At 43.8% G+C, this 23585-nt stretch overlaps 1 protein-coding gene and 1 long non-coding RNA gene across 2 annotated transcripts in view; both read right to left on the bottom strand.

Moving 5' to 3' along the window:
• pes1 (pescadillo ribosomal biogenesis factor 1) overlaps positions 1-8368 on the bottom strand; it is a 35851-nt gene extending 27483 nt beyond the window's left edge. The window contains exons 1-4 of the mRNA XM_085961529.1: positions 8268-8368; positions 7298-7377; positions 4245-4398; positions 1366-1475 (exon numbers count right to left, since the gene is read on the bottom strand). Of these exons, the coding sequence (XP_085817655.1) occupies positions 1366-1475; positions 4245-4398; positions 7298-7377; positions 8268-8291 (368 nt within the window). The 5' untranslated portion in view covers positions 8292-8368. The remainder of the gene's footprint in view (positions 1-1365; positions 1476-4244; positions 4399-7297; positions 7378-8267) is intronic.
• Positions 8369-22134: 13766 nt separating this feature from the next.
• Positions 22135-23270, bottom strand: LOC147104310 (uncharacterized). Its single transcript, XR_015072390.1, has 2 exons — positions 23116-23270; positions 22135-23024 (listed from the first exon to the last, which is right to left on the bottom strand). It is a non-coding gene; the product is annotated as an uncharacterized LOC147104310 (long non-coding RNA).
• Positions 23271-23585: the final 315 nt, after the last annotated feature.

The following is a 23585-nucleotide window of genomic DNA, read 5'->3' as shown; positions in this document are numbered from 1 at the left end:
TCATCTCTTTACTTCAGATGTTTTAGTAGTTGGTGACATACGGTAGAATCGAGGATGATCAATTTTTGGGCATCAATTGTAAACACAAACCCTACAAATTTTAGTGAGATTCAAGCCATCCCTGTAGTTTGAGCGCCAAAACAGTGAGTGTGAACCATATACACATCTGTTAATACATACAAAGAAAACAAAGATTTCAAATTAGCATGAGATCTTTTATAAACATGTTCTTCTCACACTCTTGATTTTAATGAGACTTAACATGGGAGCAATAGACACCCTGAAAAATAGATTACTGTTCAGTTCAAAACTAAATAAATTAACAGTATCTAGTCAGCAACATGCTTTCCCAAGATCAGGTGGTCCAGACCAGCTCCCAAGCAGGTCAGAATTGTGGCCCTATAATACTTTATTGGTGTCAGCTGTGGCTCAGTGGGTAGCACTCTGGCCCAGGTCAGAAGGTTGTGGGCTCAAATCCCACTCCAGGGACTGGAGCACAAAAATCCAGGCTAACTCTTCAGTACAGTGCAGTGCTGAGGGAGTGCTACACCATCGGAGTAGTCTTTCGGATGAGACTTTAAACCGAGGCCCCGCCTGCCCTTTCAGGTGGACGTAAAAGAACCCATCACTATTTCGAAGAGCAGCGGAGGTCATGACCAATATTTATTCCTCAACCAACATCACAAACAGATTATCTGGTCATTATTGCATTGTTGTTTGTGAGACTTTGCTGTGCACAAATTGGCTGTCATGTTTCCTACATTACAACAGTGACTTCACTTCAAGAATACTTTGTAAAGCGCTTTGGGACAATGCGTCTCCATAGACCATTTAGAATGATTTCATTAAGTGCTGTACTTCTTCACTGAGAAATGTAGTCATTTTGTGTTTGTTATTGAGAAATTAAGACAAGTTTATGGGAGCTGGGAGAGAAACAGAACTGTAAACTTCAGAGTATGTAAACCCAAAACATTTTGAAATGCAGGCAGCAATTCCTAAATTTATCTGAAGCGTTGTTCTAGGGTCAGATTAGCAAATGTGTAACAATCATAAAAAGATTGGAGATGCCCATATTTATTTAACTGGATCTAAAAATATGTTTTTGAAAAAAGAGTTGTACAGTTCTGAATAACCAGAATACCAGTTCATTTTGTTTCCATAAGCAAAAAAAGGGAAACATTTCACCCATTTAACTAATAGTGTTGATGTTGCTTGGATTTTACTGGGTTTAATTTATCCAAGGCTAAAAAGTGAGCACACCTCTCAAGTCATTTGAAATACATATAATGTACAATGGGAACTCTGCAACGAATGGATAGAAACAGATTGCCTTTATGAACATGAATGAGTTACTCCACAAATTACCTTTCTTTGACAACATGATCCAGTTTGTACACAGGTTTATTGTCCTTAAGCCTTTCAACCGTACCCCATTCTGCTTTTCCATAGGCCTTACGGAGTTTCCGGACAAATACCTGAAAAAGCATAACCATGCATCACAGCTTTTCCTTCATCATTCCAACAGACTGAATTACAAAACAATCAGGATGCCAGTTTCCTGTAAAATGGTTACAGAATGCAATTTAATCCGGAGCATTAATAGAGTTTTGCAGCTTTCAAAATATGCACTACTACTATTAAAATGTCAGGAAAAAAAGTATTTTCCACTAAATTTCTGTTGAAATAGAATTTGAAGAACGTGGAAGTAAAACTGAAATATTCTTGGAGCAATAGTTGCTTTATTAGTGTTGAAATTTGCCTCGAGAGAGGTTTAATCATTTTGCTGTTAAGGTAATTGTAATTCCATTTATACAGGTCTTTCAAGGGTAGCAATAGAATGAATAACTGCTCTTGCACAAACTACTAGAAAGGGTTCCTTGCCCCAATTAAATTCCAGAATGCTCAGATGTAGAGAGCGATTATCGTAACCAGTTGAATTAAAACATGGTGTCCAGAGGCAGAGGAATGGGTGGTGGGGGGGGGGGGGGGGGGGGGAGGAGAAGAGATGGGGAGAGTTTGGATGCAGGGCTGAAGGTTAGTGATAGGGAGGGGAGAGGCCATGGCGGGATTTAAACACGAGGATGGGAATTTTAAATTAAGAGGCATTGAGGGACCGGGAGCTAATGTAGGACAGGGGTGATAGATGAGTGGGACTGGTGTGGGATCGGATACAGGCAGCAGAGTTTGAGATGCACTGCAGTTTACACAAGGAGGAGGGCAGGAGAGCACTGGACCAGTGGAGTCTGGTGGCGACAAAGGCAAGGTGGAGGGTTTCAGCAGATGGACTGAGGCAGGCGATGCTCGAGTCGGCAGTCTTTGTGATAGACACTATAGGGGGTCAGAGGCTCAGCTTGGGGTCGAATAGGATGCTGATGTTGCGAACAGTCCGGTTCAACCAGAGACAATGACCACGAAGAAGGGTGGAATCAGTGGCGAGGGTGCGGGGTTTGCGGTGGGGGCCAAAGACAATACCTTTAGTCTTAATGTTTAACTGGAGGAAATTGCACCTCATCCAAGACTGAATATCAGACAAGCAGTCCGACAACACAGAGGCAGTAGAGGGTCGGTAAAGTGGTGGAGCTGATTGTCTGTAAAAAAAAAAGTCAGCTTCCACATGTACACCAATGACAATGTCTGTAAGGGGCAGCAGGTAGATGAGGAAATGGGGACTCCCAAGGTAAAAGTGCTGGAGTGGCGAACCAAACCATTACCGGAGATGCTCTGGCTACGATTGGATAGGCAAGAGTGGAACCAAGCGAGGGCAATCTCACTGAACTTGACAAGGGAGGACAGGCATTGGAGAACGGGTGATGGGGTTGGCCATCTCAAAGGCTGCAGAGACTGAGGAAGGATAATGCACAATGGTCACAGTCACAGAGAATGTCATCTATCATTTTGGTTTGGGCTATTTCAATGCTTCGGCAGGGGTGGATGCAACAACACGTTCAAGAACGTGAGAAGAAAAGAAGGTTGGAGATGGGCAGTAGTTCACAAGAATAGAGGAGTCAAGAATGTTTTTATTTGGGGGGGGGGGGGGGGGTGGCAATGATGAAAGGGATGGGGCCAGCACCTGTGAAGAGGGAACCATTTACACTTTCATCTAGCAGGGGCAGAATCAGGAAGCTGGGCAATCAGCAGTTTAGTGCAATTGGGGGGGGGGGGGGGGGGGGCGGTCAAGGGAGAAGGAGGTGGGTCTCATCCAGAGGGCATTTGGAGAGATATGAGAGAAAATAGAAAAAAAGGGCTGGGGGAGGTTTGTCTTGGTGGGCAAGGGAGGGGGTTGCAGATTAGCAATTGCCTCAATCTTAGTGACAGACATCCATGAACTCCTCGCACTTGCTATTGGAAGGGAGGGTGGAGGAGCTGGTTTTAAGGAGACAGTCATTAGTGAAGGGATGCTACGGGTTATCTTGCATTTCCAGAATGATCCTGGAGTAGTGAACAGTTTTGGGATAGGAGAGTTAAGCACAATGGAGTAATCTTGCACTTCAAGACTCAAGGGACTTCTACAGGAAATGAGAGAGTTTCAGATTTTAAGTGAAAGTGTGTTCAAGGTGTGTAGACTGAAGAAAAACAATGCTTCAAATTTCTACCTAAGCACAACAAAAAAAGCACATTACAATAATATTTTAAACTAGCATTTTCTCCGAATTTACAATAAAACTACAGTTGTCTTAAAAATACATGTAAACTATACCAGAACGGGTTTGAGAGTTTTGCAGAAGCATGGATAGTGAAAATATGCTGTACTTTGAGCAGCTTGCCCACTGGTTTCACACCAAGACTATCAACTGAGACCAGCGAGACTGGTATCAAAGACTTAGCTGCCTGCCTTAGCAAAGAATTTCACTGCCACAACTGACACAGGAACTGCAGCTTACAGCTTTCCTGAAGATAGAAGGCATAGATGAAAAGTGTCCTTAGGATGCAGAGAAGCCAAGCTTCCTCAGAGTAATGAATTTAAAAGAAAATACGATTAAGAACAGGCCGTATGATTTGGGGGTTTATTTCTCCTGAATTATAATTTTCAGGGAAAGACAAAGTGATGCAGCAGCACAGCCATAAAATCTGAAATGGTAATGGATGACGAGTAAACCTTTGGAGACTTGCCACAGAATTTGAAGATTGATTCAGCTCAACACAACCAGAAAACAACCTTAGGCCTAGTGTTTCGAAAACATGCACATCCCACATCATTCATTTAAGAGAAGAATTAAATTGAAAACAAGAGAATGCAAACTTACTTTATAATCACGAAACTTGTTCACAATAGGCTCATGCAGTAAGAACTTGATATCCTTGATGAGATAAAAAGTACGTGGAGCTGTTGAACCTTTGTTAACCTTTTTCTTGTGTTTGGGTTCATGAGGATAAATACCCTTCAGAATGCACAGTCGCCTATTGAAAGAAAAAAGCGTACATGGATGCAGCAATTATTTCACAGGAATAGAAATTAATACAGGAAACTTTCTGGTATCCGGCACTGACGGGACCGAGCTGGTGCCGTTAAATCAAAACTGCCGTATAAACCAGCGGCAATGTTAAAACAGAGAGCTTTTCAGCTCCGTGTGAATCAACAAACCCTGTTGCTTAGCAACAGCTTCAAAATAGTCAGCTGCAGCTACAAGCGTCTCTAGCTGAAGCTGTTGCTTAGCTACAGACCTTGCAGAGCCTGACTGGGAAAAAAAAAGCAACGAGAACTAAAAAAAAAAACTTATAGAAAACGGCTCCTGAATTTTGCCGGTAGATAGAGCTTTCCAGACTTTTAACCTCCGGTTAAACGAAAGTTTCCTGTAACAGGAAAAACTATTTGGCCCGATAAGTCAATCTTTTTTGATGGGCCTTTGCCAGTAGTTGCTGCTGAAACCGTCATCCATGCCTTTGTTACCTTTAGACTTGACTATTCCAATGCTCTCCTAGCCGGTCTCCCATTTCCCACCCTCCATAAACTTGAGCTCAACCAAAACTCTGCTGCCCGTATCCTAACTCGCACCAAGTCCCGTTCACCCATCACCCCTGTGCTCGCTGACTTTCATTGGCTCCCACTCTGGCAACACCTCGATTTTAAAATTCTCATCCTTGTTTTCAAAACGCTCCATGGCCTCGCCCCTCCCTACCCTAAAGTAACCTCCTCCAGCCCTATAACCCACAGAGATCTCTGCACTCCTCCAATTCTGGCCTCATGCGCATCCCCAATTTTAATCATTCCAGCATCGGTGGCCGTACCTTCAGCTGCCTAGGCACCAAGCTCTGGAATTCCCTCCCTCAATCTCTCTGCCTCTCCCTCCTCTTTTAAGATGCTCCTTAAAACCTACATCTTTGACCAAGCTTTTGGTCATCTGCCCTAATATCTCATGTGACTCGGTGTCAAATGTTATTTGACAATGCTCCCATCAAGCACTTTGGGACATTTTACTACATTAAAGGGTACTGTATAAATGAAAGTTTTAATTCACTGTTGAACCCATTTACAGGAAACTGTTATCCGGAGGCTAAATGTCCAGCAAGCTCGAGCCACCGGCAAAAATCAGGAGCCGTTTCGTTAGGTTTTTTTTCTTTTCGTTGCTTTTTTCCTCAACAGTCAAGCTCTGCAAGGTCTGTAGCTAAGCAACAGCTTCAGCTAGAGACGCTTGCCTTAGAAGCTGTTGCTAAGCAACAGGGTTTGTTGATTCACATGGAGCTGAAAATCTCCGTATGTTTCAACATTAGCTCTGGAGTGTCCGGCAGTTTTGAGGGAACGGCAACAGCTCGGTCCCGTCGGTGCCGGATAGCACAAAGTTTCCTGTATATCGATTGCTTCTATTACTCTTGCGTAAAATTTTTGAAGTTGCATCTTGTAACTGGGGAAAACCATTACAGATCACAGAAACCCCACAGTGCAGATAGAGGCCATTTCGGCCCATCGAGCCTGCACCGACACATATCCCACCCGATCCCCGTAACCCCTACACCAACACATATCCCACGTATTTAATCCCCCTAACACTAAGGGTCAATTTATCATAGCCAATCATCCTAACCCGCACATCTTTGGACTGTGGGAGGAAACCGGAGCACCCGGAGGAAACCCACGCAAACACGGGGAGAATGTGCAAACTCCACACAGACAGTCACCCGAGGCCGGATTCGAACCCGGGTCCCTGGCACTGTGAGGCAACAGTGCTAACCACTATGCCACCGTGCTGTGAACAATTTTTCTGAATCACTTATCAACTTGTTTCATAATTTTGAAAACCTCTAATAGATGACTCGAATAGGTTTCCTACCTTACAACAGTGACCACACTTCGAAAGCACTTTGCTGGCTGCAAAGCACTTTGGGACATCTGGTGGCCGTGAAAGGCGCTATATAAATGCAAGTCTTTCTTTCTTTGAAGTTTTTTCCCCTTTTCCAATGAGAACAAATCCAATTTCCTTAACCTTTTCCATATTAGATTTCTAAGACCCGGTACTGTAATGCATGTTTATGTTAATAGAGAAAAAAACACAGGCTAGATCTTCCTAGCACAACCTCAGGATGTCCCAAAGCGCTTTACAGCCCATGAAGTACTTTTCTTGAACTGTAGTCACTGTTGTAATATAGGAAACACGGAAGCCAATTTGCGTACAGCAAGCTCCCACAAACAGTAATAAGATGAGCAAATAATCTACTGGATGAATATTGGCCAGGACACCGGGGAGCACTCCCCGTCTCTTCTTCAAAATAGTGCCGTGGGATCTTTTAGGTCCACCCAAGAGGGGAGACGGGGCCTTGGTTTAACATGTCAGCCAAGACTGTGCTCAAGTCTCTGAAGTAGGACTTGAACCCACAACATTCTGACTCAGGTGAGAGTGCTACCATTGAGCCATGGCTGCCAGGTGCATCATTGATAGCCATCAAAAGCACACTCTACTATAAAATTAAAGACCCAATGGCATCAACAACTGACATTTTCATGAATTCTAAGAGTTGCTAGTCACATCTCCACTTAGCTTTCAGGAGCAACTGCACTGAAAAAACCAGAGGAGAGCAGAGCAAAGAGGTCGTGTGCATCTGTTTGACTGCTTCTCCTGCAGGACATTTTGAAAAGCACCCTCAAGGAAAACAATATCCTTCCTACAGCATAATGGCCAGTACTAGACACAATACTCGAAGCGATTTCAATGCTGTCTTATACAGTATTACCTCTTGATTTACAAAAAGTAAAACATTGCCGTAACCGTTTAACCAGGGCAATAAATAATGCAACACTGCGAATAACTTCCCCTCCATTCTAAAAACATAACTCACACCGAGAGACATTTTACTAAATTTTGACCTGAAATCAGCAAGACTAAGCTGCAACTTCTTCCTGGCTTTATTTCTGGTGATGTAGTTCGTGGCTGCTCCTCTTTCATGCTGATGGGAAAGAAAAAACACGTTTTATTTTCTGCAGAAAAGGTAATCATAACTGGCTCAGGTGGGGAGCACGGTCACTATTACAGCGGGAGAGGGAGCACGGTCAATATTGCAGGGGGAAAGGGAGCATGGTCAATATTACAGCCGGAGGGAGCACGGTCAATATTACAGCCGGAGGGAGCACGGTCAATATTACAGCCGGAGGGAGGGAGCACGGTCAATATTGCAGCGGGAAAGGGAGCACGGTCAATATTACAGCCGGAGGAAGCACGGTCAATATTGCAGCAAGAAAGGGAGCACGGTCAATATTACAGCCGGAGGGAGGGAGCACGGTCAATATTGCAGCGGGAAAGGGAGCGCGGTCAATATTACAGCCAGAGGGAGGGAGCACGGTCAATATTACAGCCGGAGGGAGGGCACACGGTCAATATTACAGCCGGAGGGAGGGAGCACGGTCAATATTGCAGCGGGAAAGGGAGCACGGTCAATATTACAGCCGGAGGAAGCACGGTCAATATTGCAGCAGGAAAGGGAGCACGGTCAATATTACAGCCGGAGGGAGGAAACACGGTCAATATTACAGCCGGAGGGAGGGAGCACGGTCAATATTACAGCCGGAGGGAGGGAGCACGGTCAATATTACAGCCGGGAGGGAGCACGGTCAATATTACAGCCGGAGGAAGGGAGCACGGTCAATATTACAGCCGGAGGGAGGGAGCACGGTCAATATTACAGCCGGAGAGGGAGGCAGGATCCGAGCAGCGGGCGCAGGCCCGGCCAAAGGCCTGGTGGTAGTTGCCGGACCAGAGTCACTAACGGACGCCGTGCACGGCAAGGCTAGCTAGCATTAAGAAAAGCCCTGGGGTTGCAAGCGCCGGGCCCCGCCATACCTTCTTCTTCTCCAGGCCGCCCATTTTCGCCGCCGAGCCGCTCCGCACATGGGCAGGAAGGCAGGACCCCGGGGCCTAGTTACAGCTGGCCGCGCACTTACCTCACCTCCCCATTCTCCGTGCGCTCCAATCTCCTTCAGCGAGGCAGATTTCTCATTGATGTATTTTTTTAATATATAAATAAAGAGAATATTGGGTTGAAAAGCATCAACGGTCATAAATTAATTACAGGCGGTTTGTGGGCTCCTAAGTATTCCGGGATGATGCCTGATCTGTGACGTATGTTTGTGGGCAGGGACTTTTAAAACGGTAGTAACAACAGAAAATGCTGCAAAGACGCAGCAGGCCAGGCAGCATCTGTGCAGAGAGAAACAGAGTTAACGTTTCAGGTCTGCCACCCTTCGTCAAACCTGAAACGTTAACTCTGTTTCTCTCTCTGCAGGTGCTGCCTGGCCTGCTGAGTGTTTCCAGCATTTTCTGTTGTTATTTCAGATTTCCAGCATCTGCGAGTATTTTGCTATTGTATTAATTTTAAAACGGTGTTCAACAGAAAGACTTGTATTTATATAGCGCCTTTCACGACCACCAGAGGTCTCAAAGCGCTTTACAGCCAATGAAGTACTTTTGGAGTGTAGTCACTGTTGTAATGTGGGAAACGCGGCAGCCAATTCGCGCACAGCAAGCTCCCACAAACAGCAATGTGATAATGACCAGATAATCTGTTTTTGTTATGTTGGTTGAGGGATAAATGTTGGCCAGGACACCGGGGGAAACTCCCCTGCTCTTCTTCGAAATAGTGCCATGGGATCTTTTACATCCACCTGAGAGAGCAGACGGGGCCTTGGTTTAATGTCTCATCTGAAAGACGGCACCTCCAACAGTGCAGCACTCCCTCAGCACTGCACTGGAGTGTCAGCCTAGATTTATGTGCTTGAAACCACAACCTTCTGACTCAGAGGCGAGTGCGCTACCAACTGAGCCACAGCTGACACAACTAACAGAGTGCAGGAACAATATATTCTGCTAAAAGGAAAGAACAAACTAAACACTAATGAGACTCCATGGATAAATAAAGCCTTAAGGGAACAACTGAGGGTAAGGAAAGAGGCATACATTAAGTACATACACAGCAGAGGAGTGCATGATAAGGGAGAATAGGAAGAGATTAGGAGAGAAGTAAAAAAAACAATTAGGAAGGCAAAGAGGAATTATGAAATTAAATTATCAAGGAACATAAAACAAAATAGTAAAAATTTTACTGGCACATCAATTAAAAAAGGAAGGTTGTGTTGGGAATAGGGCAATTGAGGGGTAGACAGGATAATACCACAGGTAATGATAGAGAGATGGCAGAAATATTAAATAATTATTTTGCTTCAGTATTTACCAGGGAGATAGAACAGGTGGACATGACATTGGACGATGAGATTAATAATGAGATAAGTGCATTTAAAATAAAGAGGGGATATGTTAAATAAACTAATCAAACTCAAAGAGGATAAAACCCCTGGTCCAGATGGAGTACATCCATGCATTTTAAAAGTATCTAGGGAAGAGATAGCAGGGGCATTACTACACATATTTAATAATTTGTTAGAACAAGCTGTAGTGCTAGAGGACTGGCGGATAGCTAACGTAATACCTATATTTAAGCAGGGGGATAGGATATGTCCAGGAAATTATAGACCAGTCAGCTTAAGATCGGTGCTAGGAAAAATAATGGAATCCCTACTAAAGGAGAAAATAGAAGAACATCTAAACACCAAAAATATAGTAATGAATAGTCAGCATGGATTTCAAAAGGGAATGTCTTGCTTGACCAACCTCATTGAATTTTTTGAAGAGGTAACAGCGAGAGTAGACAATGCAGTAGATGTCATTTATCTAGATTTTCAAAAGGCCTTCAATAAGGTACCCCATAATAGACTAATGAACAAGGTCAGGGGACAAGTAGCAGAATGGATAGCTAGCTGGCTTCAAGACAGAAAGCAGAGAGTAGGGATAAAAAGGTAGCTATTCACAGTGGCAGAAGGTGGGTAGTGGTGTTCCACAAGGATCAGTGCTGGGACCACTGTTGTTCACAATTTGTATTAATGATTTAGACTTTGGAATCAAGAACTTTGTAGTGATTCTTTATTCTTTACAACAATATGTGGGCCATATTGGATAGAGCTGGCAGGCTCCACCCCCTAAAAGACATTATTGAATCATTTCAGATTTTATGACGATATTGCAGTTTTCATGATCATTTTTCTGGTTCTTAACTTTGCTGTGGTGGAACAATTTTCCATATTAAGCCCATTCCTTGCAACAGGACATATAAAATTTGCCTAATAGTGGACTTTATCCAATTTATTTAATCTATTGTGATAATTGAATAACCATAGATTAAACCTCCAAGGAGATAAAACTGAAAATTTTCCTTGACTTCTGTTAGTAATCAAACAAAAACTCCCAGATATCAAACGTTACAATAGCCTGTTGCGTATGATACGTATTCAAATTGTGGCTCCAATTGAATAAACGTAAGCAGGAATCCGTGTTGGATAGGGTTTCAAGTGATATAAATGATAAAATACAGTAATAATTAAAAGTACTGAACTTACTGACAACGCGGTTTGAAATGCGGAGGCATGAGTACAGTTCAAAGCAATAATACATCCTGGATGATTGGGTCAACTAGCAATGATAGGCCATCCAAGTTTTGTTCTTTCAATTTACAATGTTATCTGAACCCCTTGAATTATTACTGCCCTTGAGTTCTCTTCAATTAAGCATATGAGCAGCAGCACACATGTTTAATTGCTTTAGTCTAGATGTCATACTGCACACGGAACAATTACAGGCTGAGAAAATGAGAGCAGAATTAATTTCACTGGAACTTTTCTTAAAAACATTGATAAAAGCCTATTCGAATCATTGAACATAATCTGCGAGATGCCCTTTCCTTGTTCAATTGCTGGATGGCTCTTATTTTAATTTCTTTCAGTTTTGGACAGGAGATTGTTTTGTGTGTAGGACCCAGAGTGAGTTTGCTATTTACTGTTTGCTAAAGGGGTGTGTGTACTCTGACCCTTTATAAACAGAATAAAAACACGAGTAAATGACCTACTAAAAGACAAAGGTTCTGCTTTCTCTTCCAATCACATACTCTACAAATCTCACACGTCTTAATTGTTTTAATAATAGAAAAAGAATATTCTGTGTTACTTTATTTACATCAGTTTCAGCGCAGCGATAGCCAAGATTGTTACTAAAGAAGAATGCAGCATCTTTTTATAAGAACAGTGACCTTGAGAACTTCGAAATTTTATTCATTGTATCAATCCAGAAATCAAAATCAAAAGCATATTGTGAAGTTTTTGTGAAAATCGTGTAGCAGATGGTATTGTGGCAGCATGGTGTGGTAATTATTCAGTGAGTTTTGCTTCGTGGGGGCGGGGGTTGTGTATAGTAGGCTGTGAATTTCCATCTGCTGCCCCCAAGTGGTGAGTTTTTGATCTCAGGCATGCTGCCAGGCACAGAGAAAAGGTCAAGCTCTTCCTTTTTTTTATATTTGTTCCTGGGATGCGGGCGTCGCTGGCAAGGCCAGCATCTATTGTCCATACCTAATTGCCCTTGAGAAGGTGGTGGTGAGCCGCCTTCTTGAACCGCTGCAGTCCGGGTGGTGAATGTGCTCCCACAGTGCTGTTAGGGAGGGAGTTCCAGGATTTTGACCCAGCGACGATGAAGGAACGGCGATATATTTCCAAGTCAGGATTGTACGAAAGGCTGATATTTAAAGATATTTAGTAGACGAGAATCATATATGTATAATTTCAAGTGTAGCCATTGACCAAATAATATTACCCATAATTACTCCTGGGTAACTAGAAAGCTAAGACTTGTTCAAAATGTAGCTGCGAAGGACAGTCAAAGGCAGTTGTGACTAAGTTTTGATAACAAACAGCCACAGACTGCGAGTGAAGGTTAAATCATTAAATAACATATAATGATGCTAAGTAGAAATTAGAATTTGCTTAATAAAACTAATTGCAATGATATTTAAAAAGTAATTAGTATAAGGACATAAAATGAGAGAGATCAAGAGATAAAGTATTTATCTGGTCGATTAAAGTGAGATAGTTTGGATACCTCAAGACTAGTGAAACAGCGCTGATATGGGCCCTTGGTATAAAGGTCTTGTATCAGGGAAGCTAGAAATGAAAGAGATAAAGTAAATTCCAATGGGGTGAAAAAACTATAAACAAGATAACACTGAACATGGCAAAGTTGGTGGAAAAATACTGGAAAGGCGGGATGCTACCTTAGCCTGAGTGACAATGGTATTTTGACCATTAGAACCAATTAAAAAAGGTGATTTTGTTAAAGACCATATATGGACACTGGTCAAAACAACTTTTGATAAGAAAAGGGTTAAAACCTTGATACGCAAAGAACAACTTCTCACAGACGTACTGCGAGGACAAAGGAACAGACTTAAGGCACGGTGGCATAGTGGTTAGCACTGTTGCCTCACAGCGCCAGGAACCCAGGTTCGAATCCGGCCTCGGGTGACTGTCTGTGTGGAGTTTGCACATTCTCCCCGTGTTTGCGTGGGTTTCCTCCGGGTGCTCCGGTTTCCTCCCACAGTCCAAAGATGTGCGGGTTAGGTTGATTGGCTATGATAAATTGACCCTTAGTGGTAGGGGGATTAAATACGTGGGGTTACGGGGATAGGGTGGGATATGTGTCGGTGCAGGCTTGATGGGCCGAAATGGCCTCTATCTGCACTGTGGGGTTTCTGTGATTCTGTGAAGACGACGTCATCTGTGTCCGAGAGGTTCCAGAGACCTAGGACTGCGAGCTACTCGTTAAAACTATCGCCTAATATTAAGTATATTACGCTGTATGCTTAATAAATCTTGATCTATTGCTCAAACATACTGGCTGCTGCCTATTGGTGTCTTGCCCAAGAACTCAGAGATCATTAAGATCTTACAGGATGGTGTGTGACTTGGAGGGGAACTTGGAGGTGGTGGTGTTCCCATGCACCTGCTGCCCTTGTCCTTCTAGGTGGTAGAGGTCGTGGGTTTAGGAGGTGTTGCCGAAGAAGCCTTGGCGAGTTGCTGCAGTGCATCTTGTAGATGGTACAGACTGCAGCCACGGTGCGCTGGTGGTGGTGGGAGTGAATGTTTAAGGTGGTGGATAGGGTGCCAATTAAGCGGGCTGCTTTGTCCTGGATGGTGTCAAGCTTCTTGAGTGTTGTTGGAGCTGCACTCATCCAGGCAAGTGGAGAGTATTCCATCACACTCCTGACTTGTGCCTTGTAGATGGTGGAAAGGCTTTGGGGAGTCAGGAGGTGAGACACTCGCCGCAGAATACTCAGCCTCTGACCTGCTCTTATTGCCACAGTATTTATGTGGCTGGTCCATTTAAGTTTCTGGTCCATGGTGACCCCCAGGATGTTGATGGTGGTGGATTCGGCGATGCTAATGCCGTTGAATGTCAAGGGGTGGTGGTTAGACTCTCGCTTGTTGGAGATAGTCATTGCCTGGCACTTGTGTGGCACGAATGTTACCTGCCACTTATCAGCTCAAGCCTGAACGTCATCCAGGTCTTGTTGCATGCGGGCATGGGCTGCTTCATTATCTGAGGAGTTGCGAATGGCACTGAACAGTGTGCAGTCATCAGCGAACATCCCCATTTCTGACCTTATGTTGGAGGGAAGGTTGTTGATGAAGCAGCTGAAGATGGTTGGTCCTAGGCACTACCCGGAGGAACACCTGCAGTGATGTCCTGGGGCTGTGATGATTGTCCTCCAACAACTACAACCATCTTCCTTTGTGCTAGGTATGATTCCAGCCAGTGGAGAGTTTTCCCCTGATTTCCATTGACTTCAATTTTACTAGGGCTCCTTGATACCACACTTGGTCAAATGCTGACTTGATGTCAAGGGCAGTCACTCTCACCTCACCGCTGGAATTCAGCTCTTTTGTCCATGTTTGGACTAAGGCTGTAATGAGGTCTGGAACTGAGCGGTCCTGGCAGAACCCAAACTGAACATCGGAGAGCAGGTTATTGGGGAGTAAGTGCCACTTGATAGCACTGTCGATGACACCTTCCATCACTTTGCTGCTGATTGAGAGTAGACGGATGGGGCGGTAATTGGCCGGATTGGATTTGCCCTGCTTTTTGTGGACAGGACATACCTGAGTAGTTTTCCACATTGTCGGGTAGATGCCAGTGTTATAGCTGTACTGGAACAGCTTGGCTAGAGGTGCGGCTAGTTCTGAAGCACAGGTCTTCAGCACGACAGCCGGAATATTGTCGGGGCCCATAGCCTTTGCTGTATCCAGTGCGCTCAGCCGTTGCTTGATATCACATGGAGTGAATCGAATTGGCTGAAGACTGGCTTCTGTGATGGTGGGGACCTCAGGAGGAGACCGATATGGATCATCCACTCGGCACTTCTGGCTGAAGCTGGTTGCAAATGCTTCAGCCTCGTCTTTTGCACTCGCGTGCTGGGCTCCGTCACAATTGAGGATGGGCATGTTCATGGAGCCTCCTCCTCCCGCTAGTTGTTTAATGGTCCACCACCATTCACGACTGGATGTGGCAGGACTGCAGAGCTTTGATCTGATCCGTTGATTGTGGCCTCGCTTAGCCCTGTCTATAGCATGCTGCTTCTGCTTTTTAGCATGCATGTAATCCTGTGTTGCATCTTCTCCAGGTTGGCACCTCATTTTTAGGCATGCTCTTCTACACTCGTTGTTGAACCAGGGTTGGTCCCCTGGCTTGGTGGTAATGGTAGAGTGAGGGATATGCTGGGCCATGAGGTTACAGTTTGTGGTGGAATACAATTCTGCTGCTGCTGATGGCCCACAGCATCTCATGGATGCCCAGTTTTGAGCTGCTTAGATCTGTTCTGAATCTATCCCATTTAGCACTGTGGTCGTGCCACACCACATGATGGAGGGTGTCCTCAGTGTGAAGACAGGATTTCGTTTCCACAAGGACTGTGCGGTGGCCACTGCTACCAATGCTGTCCTGGACAGATGCATCTGCGACAGGTAGATTGATGAGGACGAGGTCAAGTAGGTTTTTACCTGCACAGGAGGTAAGGGAAAACAAGACAGCACAGCATTCGGGATCATTCTTTCTAACCTGTGGCTATCTAGCAATATTGGCAGAGGCCTGAAAGCAGATAAGCATGAAGAGCTTCTCATTATATTGTGGATGAAATCCAGAACTCTCTTGGATTCTATATAATTTCAGTGAAGCCCATTTCAAATCAAATCAAATCAAATCAAATCAACTTTTATTGTCATTGTTAGTGCACAAGTGCAGTACAACGAAATGTAGGCTTGCGGCTCCCGAGAGTGTACAATTTGGATTAGGACACTTAAACATTTCAACATACATTTGTACATATATATTAGCATAAATATGACCATAATAAAGTGCATCAGCAGATGTGCAGGCTTTAGTGTTTATTTGTGGAGTTCAGTAGGATGACAGCCCTGGGAAAGAAGCTGTTCCTAAATCTGGTCGTACGGGTGCGAATGCATCTGTAGCGTCTTCCAGATGGTAGGAGGGCGAACAGACTGTGGCTGGGGTGGGTAGGGTCTTTGATGATGGACCGTGCCCTCCGTAGGCAGCGTTTCTGATATATATGTTCTATGGTCGGTAGCCGGGTGCCGGTAATGCGTTGGGCAGTTTTGACTACCCGCTGCAGGGCTTTCCAGTCATGGGAGCTACAGCTGCCGTACCATACCGTGATACAGTTTGTCAGGATGCTCTCTATAGTGCAGCGGTAGAAGTTAGAGAGGATCGGGGGTGACAGATTACATCCCTTCAGCCTCCTCAAGAAATATAGGCGCTGCTGGGCCTTCTTCACCAGAGAGGAGGTGTTGAGGGACCAGGAGAGGTCTTCCGTGATGTGGACTCGGAGGAACTTAAAGCTGGCCACCCTTTCCACCTCCGCCCCATTGATGTGGATGGGGGTGTGACTTCCGCCTTTGGACTTCCTGAAGTCCACGATTATTTCCTTTGTTTTCTTGGTGTTAAGGGCCAGGTTGTTGTCGGCGCACCACTTCACGAGATGCTGGACCTCCTCCCTGTAGGCTGACTCATCGTTGTTGGTGATCTGGCCTACTACCGTGGTGTCATCTGCAAACTTGATGATGGTGTTGGAACCATTAACAGCCACACAGTCGTGGGTGAAGAAGGAGTAGAGTGTACAGTACTCTTCCACACCGTATTGTTTCCATGTATTGAAGCCAGATTCTGTAATTTACCCTATCCATAGCACGGCAGTTCACTTTAATGACACAAGAGGGAGCGTACTAAATCTTGAAGGCACTAATAACTGGGGAATACCAAATGTTTAAGAGGGGCGCTCGGAGTTGCCACAGTATGATATTCTAGTGCCATCATGTGGCTCTAATAGTGTAATAACAGGCACACAGATACAAACATTGATGCATACCTGGCAGTTCATATAATTTTTGCTTAGGGTGCTCTGATCAATGCACCTTATCAAAATTGAACCTCACAGTTTTACCCTTTTAGTAATGATCCTGAGGGAAAGAAAGAAAGAGGTGAAGTGCCGTTGCAGTTGTTGATTCTGTCTTTATTCAGAGATTTTCTTCTTCCCTGCGCCTGAGGAATTGGTGCTGTGGTAGGGAAGAGGAAAAAGGAATGGAAACTTGTTATGTCAGGTCTTTTAAAAAAAAATCATTCTTGTGATGCCCATCTTTCCCACAACTCCCTGTTTGAACCTCTCCGATCAGGTTTTCGCCCCTGCCACACCACTCCAACCAGAGTCACAAATTACATCCTCTCTGACTGTGATTGTGGTGAATTATTCCTCCTCATCATCCTCAACCTCTCTTTAGCCATTGACATGGATGACCTCCTCCATTGCCTTTCCTTCATTGTCCAGCTCAGTGTGATTACCTTTGCTTGGTTCCACTCTTAACTATTCGATTGTAGCCAGAGCAATGGCCAGCAATGGCTTCACTTCCCATCCCAGCACCATTGCCTCCAAAAGTCCCCCAAAGATCTATCCTTGGCTTCCTCCTTTTCGTCGTCTATATGCTTCCTCTCGGAAACATCATCTGAAGATACAGGGTGAGTTTCGACATATATGCTGACGACACCCAGCTCTACCCCTCCACACCATCAGCAATCAGATAGGGACAGAATAACAGAATTCATCTCATTGAAACTTATAAAATTCTGACAGGACTGGACAGGCTAGATGCAGGAAGGATGTTCCCGATGGTCGGGGAGTCCAGAACCAGGGGTCACAGTCTAAGGATAAGGGGTAGGCCATTTAGGACAGAAATGAGGAGGAATTTCTTCACCCAGAGAGTGGTGAACCTGTGGAATTCTCTACCACAGAAGGCAGTAGAGCCCAATTCATTAAATATATTCAAGAAGGAGTTGGATATATTTCTTAAGGCTACAGGGATCAAGGGGTATGGGGAGAAAGCAGGGACCGAGTACTGAATTTGGATGATCAGCCATGATCGCATTGAATGGCGGAGCAGGCTCGAGGGGCCGAATGGCCTACTCCTGCTCCTATCTTCTATGTTTCTATGTTAACAGAATTCAAATATATTCGCCACCTTTATCATGGTAAAAGATGATAAACAGGGTTCACACCTGATTGTCTGCAATAATAATAGGTAGTTCATGGCCTATTGGACCTATGTGCCACATCCTCAGGGTTTACTGATATTCCAAGGTTGATCATTAGACATTATGTTGGGGTCCAAACTTTTAAATAGTGAATTCTATGAGACCCAGACCCGCTGGAGCAGTTAACATAAAATTTGAATACCAGTTGGAATCAGGACTTAACATCAATTGAAAATGTGTCAGCTCTTTTCCAGCTAGGCCAAAATTTAATTCATCAGTATGGGGTTACGATTGGCCTGTATGAACGGGAGCAATTCGGTAGCTGTTGGCCTACAGCAATCATGGTGAAAGGAAAGCTTGTTATAGAGACAAGTTTCAGTCAGACAGAAACCTGTAGATAGATTCACCAGAACCGCAGAATGTGTTTGCTCTGCAACAGATGGGAGAGGCATAATATAAGGTAGCTAGGCAATTACTTGGGGATATGCCTTCAGCCAAGGAAGTTTGAAGAACTGTTTAAATTACTTGCTGAATAGCACGCATTAATATGATTATACATTATACTGATACAGGAGAGGCTGCTCCCATTGCCGTAACCCCTTGTTCCACATCACTGACAAAAAGAACATCAGTAGACCAACATGTCAAGAGTTGATGCTAGCAGATGATATTACTGAAACAACCTAATGTATGAGGGTGTTTCCTGTGGTCATAGTTCAAAAGGCATCGGGGGGTTAGATTCTGTGTTGACTACATGAATTGACCATTGAAGAAAAATATTAAATGCTTTGTGTTAATGACACTTTAGAATTTCTATCAAAAGCACACTGGATCTGACTTCTGGGTATTGGAAAGTGGGTGTACGTCCCGATAACAGGTCCAAGATGGCATTTCAGCACGGCCGAGGTTTGTTTCAGTTCAAGATACAGTACTACCATTTGGGCTGTGCAACGCTCCTGCTACATTCCAGCACCTTATGAATGATGTGCTGACTGGTCTGATTTATCATTACTGTGCAGTGCACTTGGACACCACTTCTGTGACATCATCCACAATACTCAACCATCTGATTGATCTGCAGGAAGTGTTCTGGCTGCAGAAAGCAGGACTGACTGTAAAACTGAAACATTCAAATTTTTGAGAAAGGAAATGGCATTCTTAGGACATATTGGGCAGGATTTTCACTGAGCCGTGGAGGTGGGATTGGAGGCGTGTGGGGGGTTAAAATCCCGAAATCAGGGGGCACAAACCCATCCTGCCCCCATGCCAGTTCCAAAGGAGGCGGGTACCCGACCCGCACTGGGACCCGCCTCCCGAGGCGGGAAGGGGATTAGTGCCAATTAACTGCCTGTTAACAGGCAGTTTTTAGCCTAATCCCTATTTTCATAGCTGAAGTGTGAGATTCCTGACAGCTCCAAACCACGCCAAGTTAGCGAGGCGGGCCGTCGGGCTGATGGGCTTGGAGGGTTCGAGATGTCCGGTGTTCAGGTGAGTGATGGATGCATGAGTGCAGAGATAAGCGTGTTTGGTGTGTTTAAAGAAGTTTTACTTACCTTTACAGCCTTCCTTCCTTCAGGTCTCGGGAGTCGCTCATCTCACCGGCACAGAAAGCAGAATGGCCGTGATCTGTCAAAAATTGCAGCATTCAGCTTTCTGTTCTGGGGAGATCTCTAAATCATCCTGAGAGGAAGGAATTAACTTAGAGTACAGATTGTCTGTTATGTCCCCTATGAGACTTTTAGTATTGTGTTTTGTCTCCCCCTAGTGGTTTTACTACTTACCTCCTTATTGTTGATTTATGTCATGTGACATGATGAGAAAGTGAAAGTAAAACACAACCTCGAGGGAGCCCAGAATTCATGGCTGGTGATGTATACAGTATCTAACGCCATCCTTCTCAGTTTCCCCCTTTGATTGGCATTGTCTGTAAGTAGCCTTTTATCAGATGTCTTTATGTTTGATCTATGCCACCATTTCTTGATATTTGTGGCCAGATGAGTTAAAATATTGCACTTGTGGAGTTTCCATGTGGCTGGCTATTAGTCTTTCCCCTGGCATTCATGTGTTAGACCTTTGATTGTTGTATCAGATTTACCTCAAATTGTAATAGAACTGTTGAGTTATAGTGGTAACATTTCATTCTATCCTAGGTTTATTTGTGTATTCAGATTGTGATTATAATACCAATCAGCCTTATTTGATGTTGTAATTTCTTGCTCTCTTTGTAGTTTCACCCTGTGTCATTAAACTGGATTAAAAGTAACAACGCCTCCTGTTTGGTGATGAGGGTTTAGCTGTCTGTCGAATCATAGTCGTGAGGAGGACAGAACATTGTCAGTGTTTGACAGCTACAAACAGCTGTCAAACCCTGATATTTCATCTGTCAAAAGGTCTTGACAAATGAAATGTCAATCTGTGATGTCACCTGTTGCCGGGTGGCCCTTAATTGGCCTGCTGAGCCTGCTGGACGGGCTCAACAAGGTCAATCAAGTCAAAATCGCATGGGTTGGCTAGAACTCGATGGAGGCAGGACTACAGCCCCAAAAGTTGTAGTCCCGCCTCCTACCCACCTCCTCAATGAAAATCCAGCCCATTGTCTCTACTGATGGCATTAAACAGAATCCTCGAAAGGTAACAGCTATAAGTGTATTTGCATAGCCTAAGATAATGTTGAATGTCAGACAATTTCACAGAATGGCAGGATATTATAGAAAATCTATTAGAGATTATACCGTTATTTCAGAATGACTAATTGGATTTCACTCAGTGGAATGAATGCGCCATTTGCCTGGTTTACGGAACACCAAAAGACTTCTTGGTTTGAAGAGAAACTTGTGTTTAACACCTTTACCAGTTAAGCACTATGGCTGGGAATACGTACTGATGCATCAGATTTGGGACTGGACCATGACAAACACTTTCATGATGGAAATCTTTGGGAACCATAGGACCAAAGTCACCTGTTCCTCCCAAGCCACTACACTTACCACATGTCATGTCTCAAATTACTCATATACTGTCTCCCGAAATGTTATTTTCTGAAAGAAATCTATCGAATTTGCATTTGAATGAAGGAACACCCAATCTGCTTCCACCATCTCCCTGGGGAGCCTGATCTATAGATTTACCACTGAAATAATATTTTTGCAGCTTATTTTTGAATTTACCTCCCCTGAAGCACAGGCCGTGTCCGCTGGTTCTACTGCGTCCCATTATCTGGGAGACATTGATCTCATGGAACGTGGAGGTCCTGTCTGAGCTGCACTTGCTGCAGCAAAATTTCTATCATTTTTCATGAAAGCAGGGCCCCCCCTGCTTCTGCCTAGACAGCTGCCGGGCATCTCTTCAGCTGTACGGTGAAGCCAACGTCCTAAACAGCAATTTCCACTTAAAGTTGCCGTAGGTTTTTAAATTTGCTCCTTTGATTGGGCTTGTATCTAATCCTCAGGCGCTAAGCATGTCAAGAACATGCAGATCACCTGAACCTGGATGTACAGATGTGTTCAGGTGCTTTCCACTCGGGCATATTTCGGCTATTTGCTGCCTGACTTACACTCAGACAGAGGGGGTGGAAAATCAATCCCTCTTACTTTGTGCCCTATATTGGCCATAATTTTAGGTACTGTCTATTACAGATGTTACATTAATTTGGTTTTACATTCCTTCATACAATGAATGGCCCAGAAAACATGAGAAGGCTCTTCATTTAATCGGGATAGAGCAGCATTTCTTTTTTCATGTGTTATATTGATGAGTGATGTGTTAAATATGGATGAGAGTCTTTGACAAGCACTTATAGCTGTTTCAAATAATAATAAGGCATAGTCAGCTGACTAAAAAGAACAAAGCATTTCTGGTATTACCGTAATTCATTTTTAAAGTGAATTACAAGAAGACTAGATAACTGGTGTAAGTTTCTCTTGTGCTGGGTAAGTTGTTTTAATTAGCACAAAGGCTTGTGCAAAGCCATTCTATGTACGGGAAACATTTTGTATGTACCTAAGTCTATGCTCCCATGAATTACGATGTTTAATGTTAGCTGTTGTTTTCTAGATGAGAGAGGTTTTTTTAATACAGTGAAATCCTGTTGGCTTAGATAACAAAAGTTTCTTATAACTAGAGTTGCATATATCGAGAATGATTATATAAATACTGTACTGACGGACTTCAGAACAGGTTGGAGATTTGTTTAAATGTGATCAAATGAATTATTTTAAATCAGATTTGTTTCACACCCAAAATTATAAAAAGGCAGATGAACTCTGACATGAATCGGTCATTCATGAAAGAAAGACTTATGAAATAATACTGAGTGGCCTGCGGGTGGCGCTGTCCAGGGAGAGTATAAATACTCGGGCACGGGCCCAGCTTGCACAGGACATTCTTAACAGGAACTAGTGAAGGACACAACTAGACCTCCATGTTGTAAAACAGTTGATTAAAGCTTTGTTTATGTCAAACTCCATAACCTTTTTTTGGTCAGTTTTTGTGCTCAACAATGTGGGAGATGTTAGGGCTGGGGAATGAAATACTTGCCCATTTTGGTCACTCATTGTCAGCATCAAACATTCCCAATTCAGATATAACATGGGTGAGATTCAGAGCAAGTGTCCCATCAATGTGTCTTAACTCCAACATCACTAGAGCATCCCCTAGTACTGTAACATTCTCATGTTCAACAGGAGCCAACCTTGAGGCTTCTCTGAGTGAGATTGCCAATTTAGTGCCAAGATAGAAGCAGGTTTGTGCTTTGCGTCCATGCTCGCTTGTTGGTAAGAACTGGGTTGAGGCTGTCCGAACTTTATTTCACCGAAGGAAAACTTTGTGGTCGACCATAGCCTGGTAAATCCCATGGCGTTCCTGACACCCACAGAGTTTTGCTTTATTTGTGCTGGAGCCGCGGGTGACACTGCAAAGCCACATTTTTATTGCCCGTCCCTAGTCCTAAGATGATGGTGGGTCCTCTCCTTGAACTGCTGCATTCCTTGTACTGATGATGCACCAAGGATGGTGTTAGGTATGGAATTCCAGGATTTTGATCCAGCAGCGATGAAGAAATAGTGGTATCTGTCCAAGGCAGGGTGGTGTATGACTTGGAGGTGATGACATTCCTATGATCTTGTTATTTTGCTGGATACAAAAAAAAGTTATTAGTTTCACAATAAAATATACATTTAAAGTAGCTAATGTCTGAATTATTCTCAAACCAAAGTTCACCGACTTTTTATAATATTTTACTCTGTGATTCTGTCTTATTTTAACCTCCCAGGACAACCACCATGAACATTTCATTTGAAAGGGTGAGGTTATTTAAAGAGGTTATTTACAACATTATTATTTTGCCTATAAAGTGTCCAACACCACCTGCCCCTCATTATGCTTCTTTCCTCTTTGTGTAAACAACATGGGAAATTCCACGATGTGCTGTGTGATGACCCAGTAGTTTCCAAGAGACACCGAGTGGATATTATTGCAGCACTGAAACTGGAGCAGCAGCCTGACCGCTTCTCTCCTTACCCGAGCCTGATAGCTGCACAAAAAGATGCAGTTTCACAGCGAGTTTTCTTCTGGTCTTTCTTGACTTTTATTGACAGCTGTAAATTGACTTGACAATCTCATTAGGAAACAGGAGCTAATCTGGCAATTAAAAAAAAAAAGTTTTCTTTCAATTTAAACCAATGTTACTCCTTT

The sequence above is a fragment of the Somniosus microcephalus genome, chromosome 19, assembly GCF_052327205.1.
Source record: "Somniosus microcephalus isolate GS21.2 chromosome 19, FLI_Smic_1.0, whole genome shotgun sequence".
Lineage (NCBI taxonomy): Eukaryota > Metazoa > Chordata > Chondrichthyes > Squaliformes > Somniosidae > Somniosus > Somniosus microcephalus.
The sequence above is the reverse complement of the archived record's forward strand: the minus strand, read 5'-3'. Positions and strand labels throughout refer to the sequence as shown.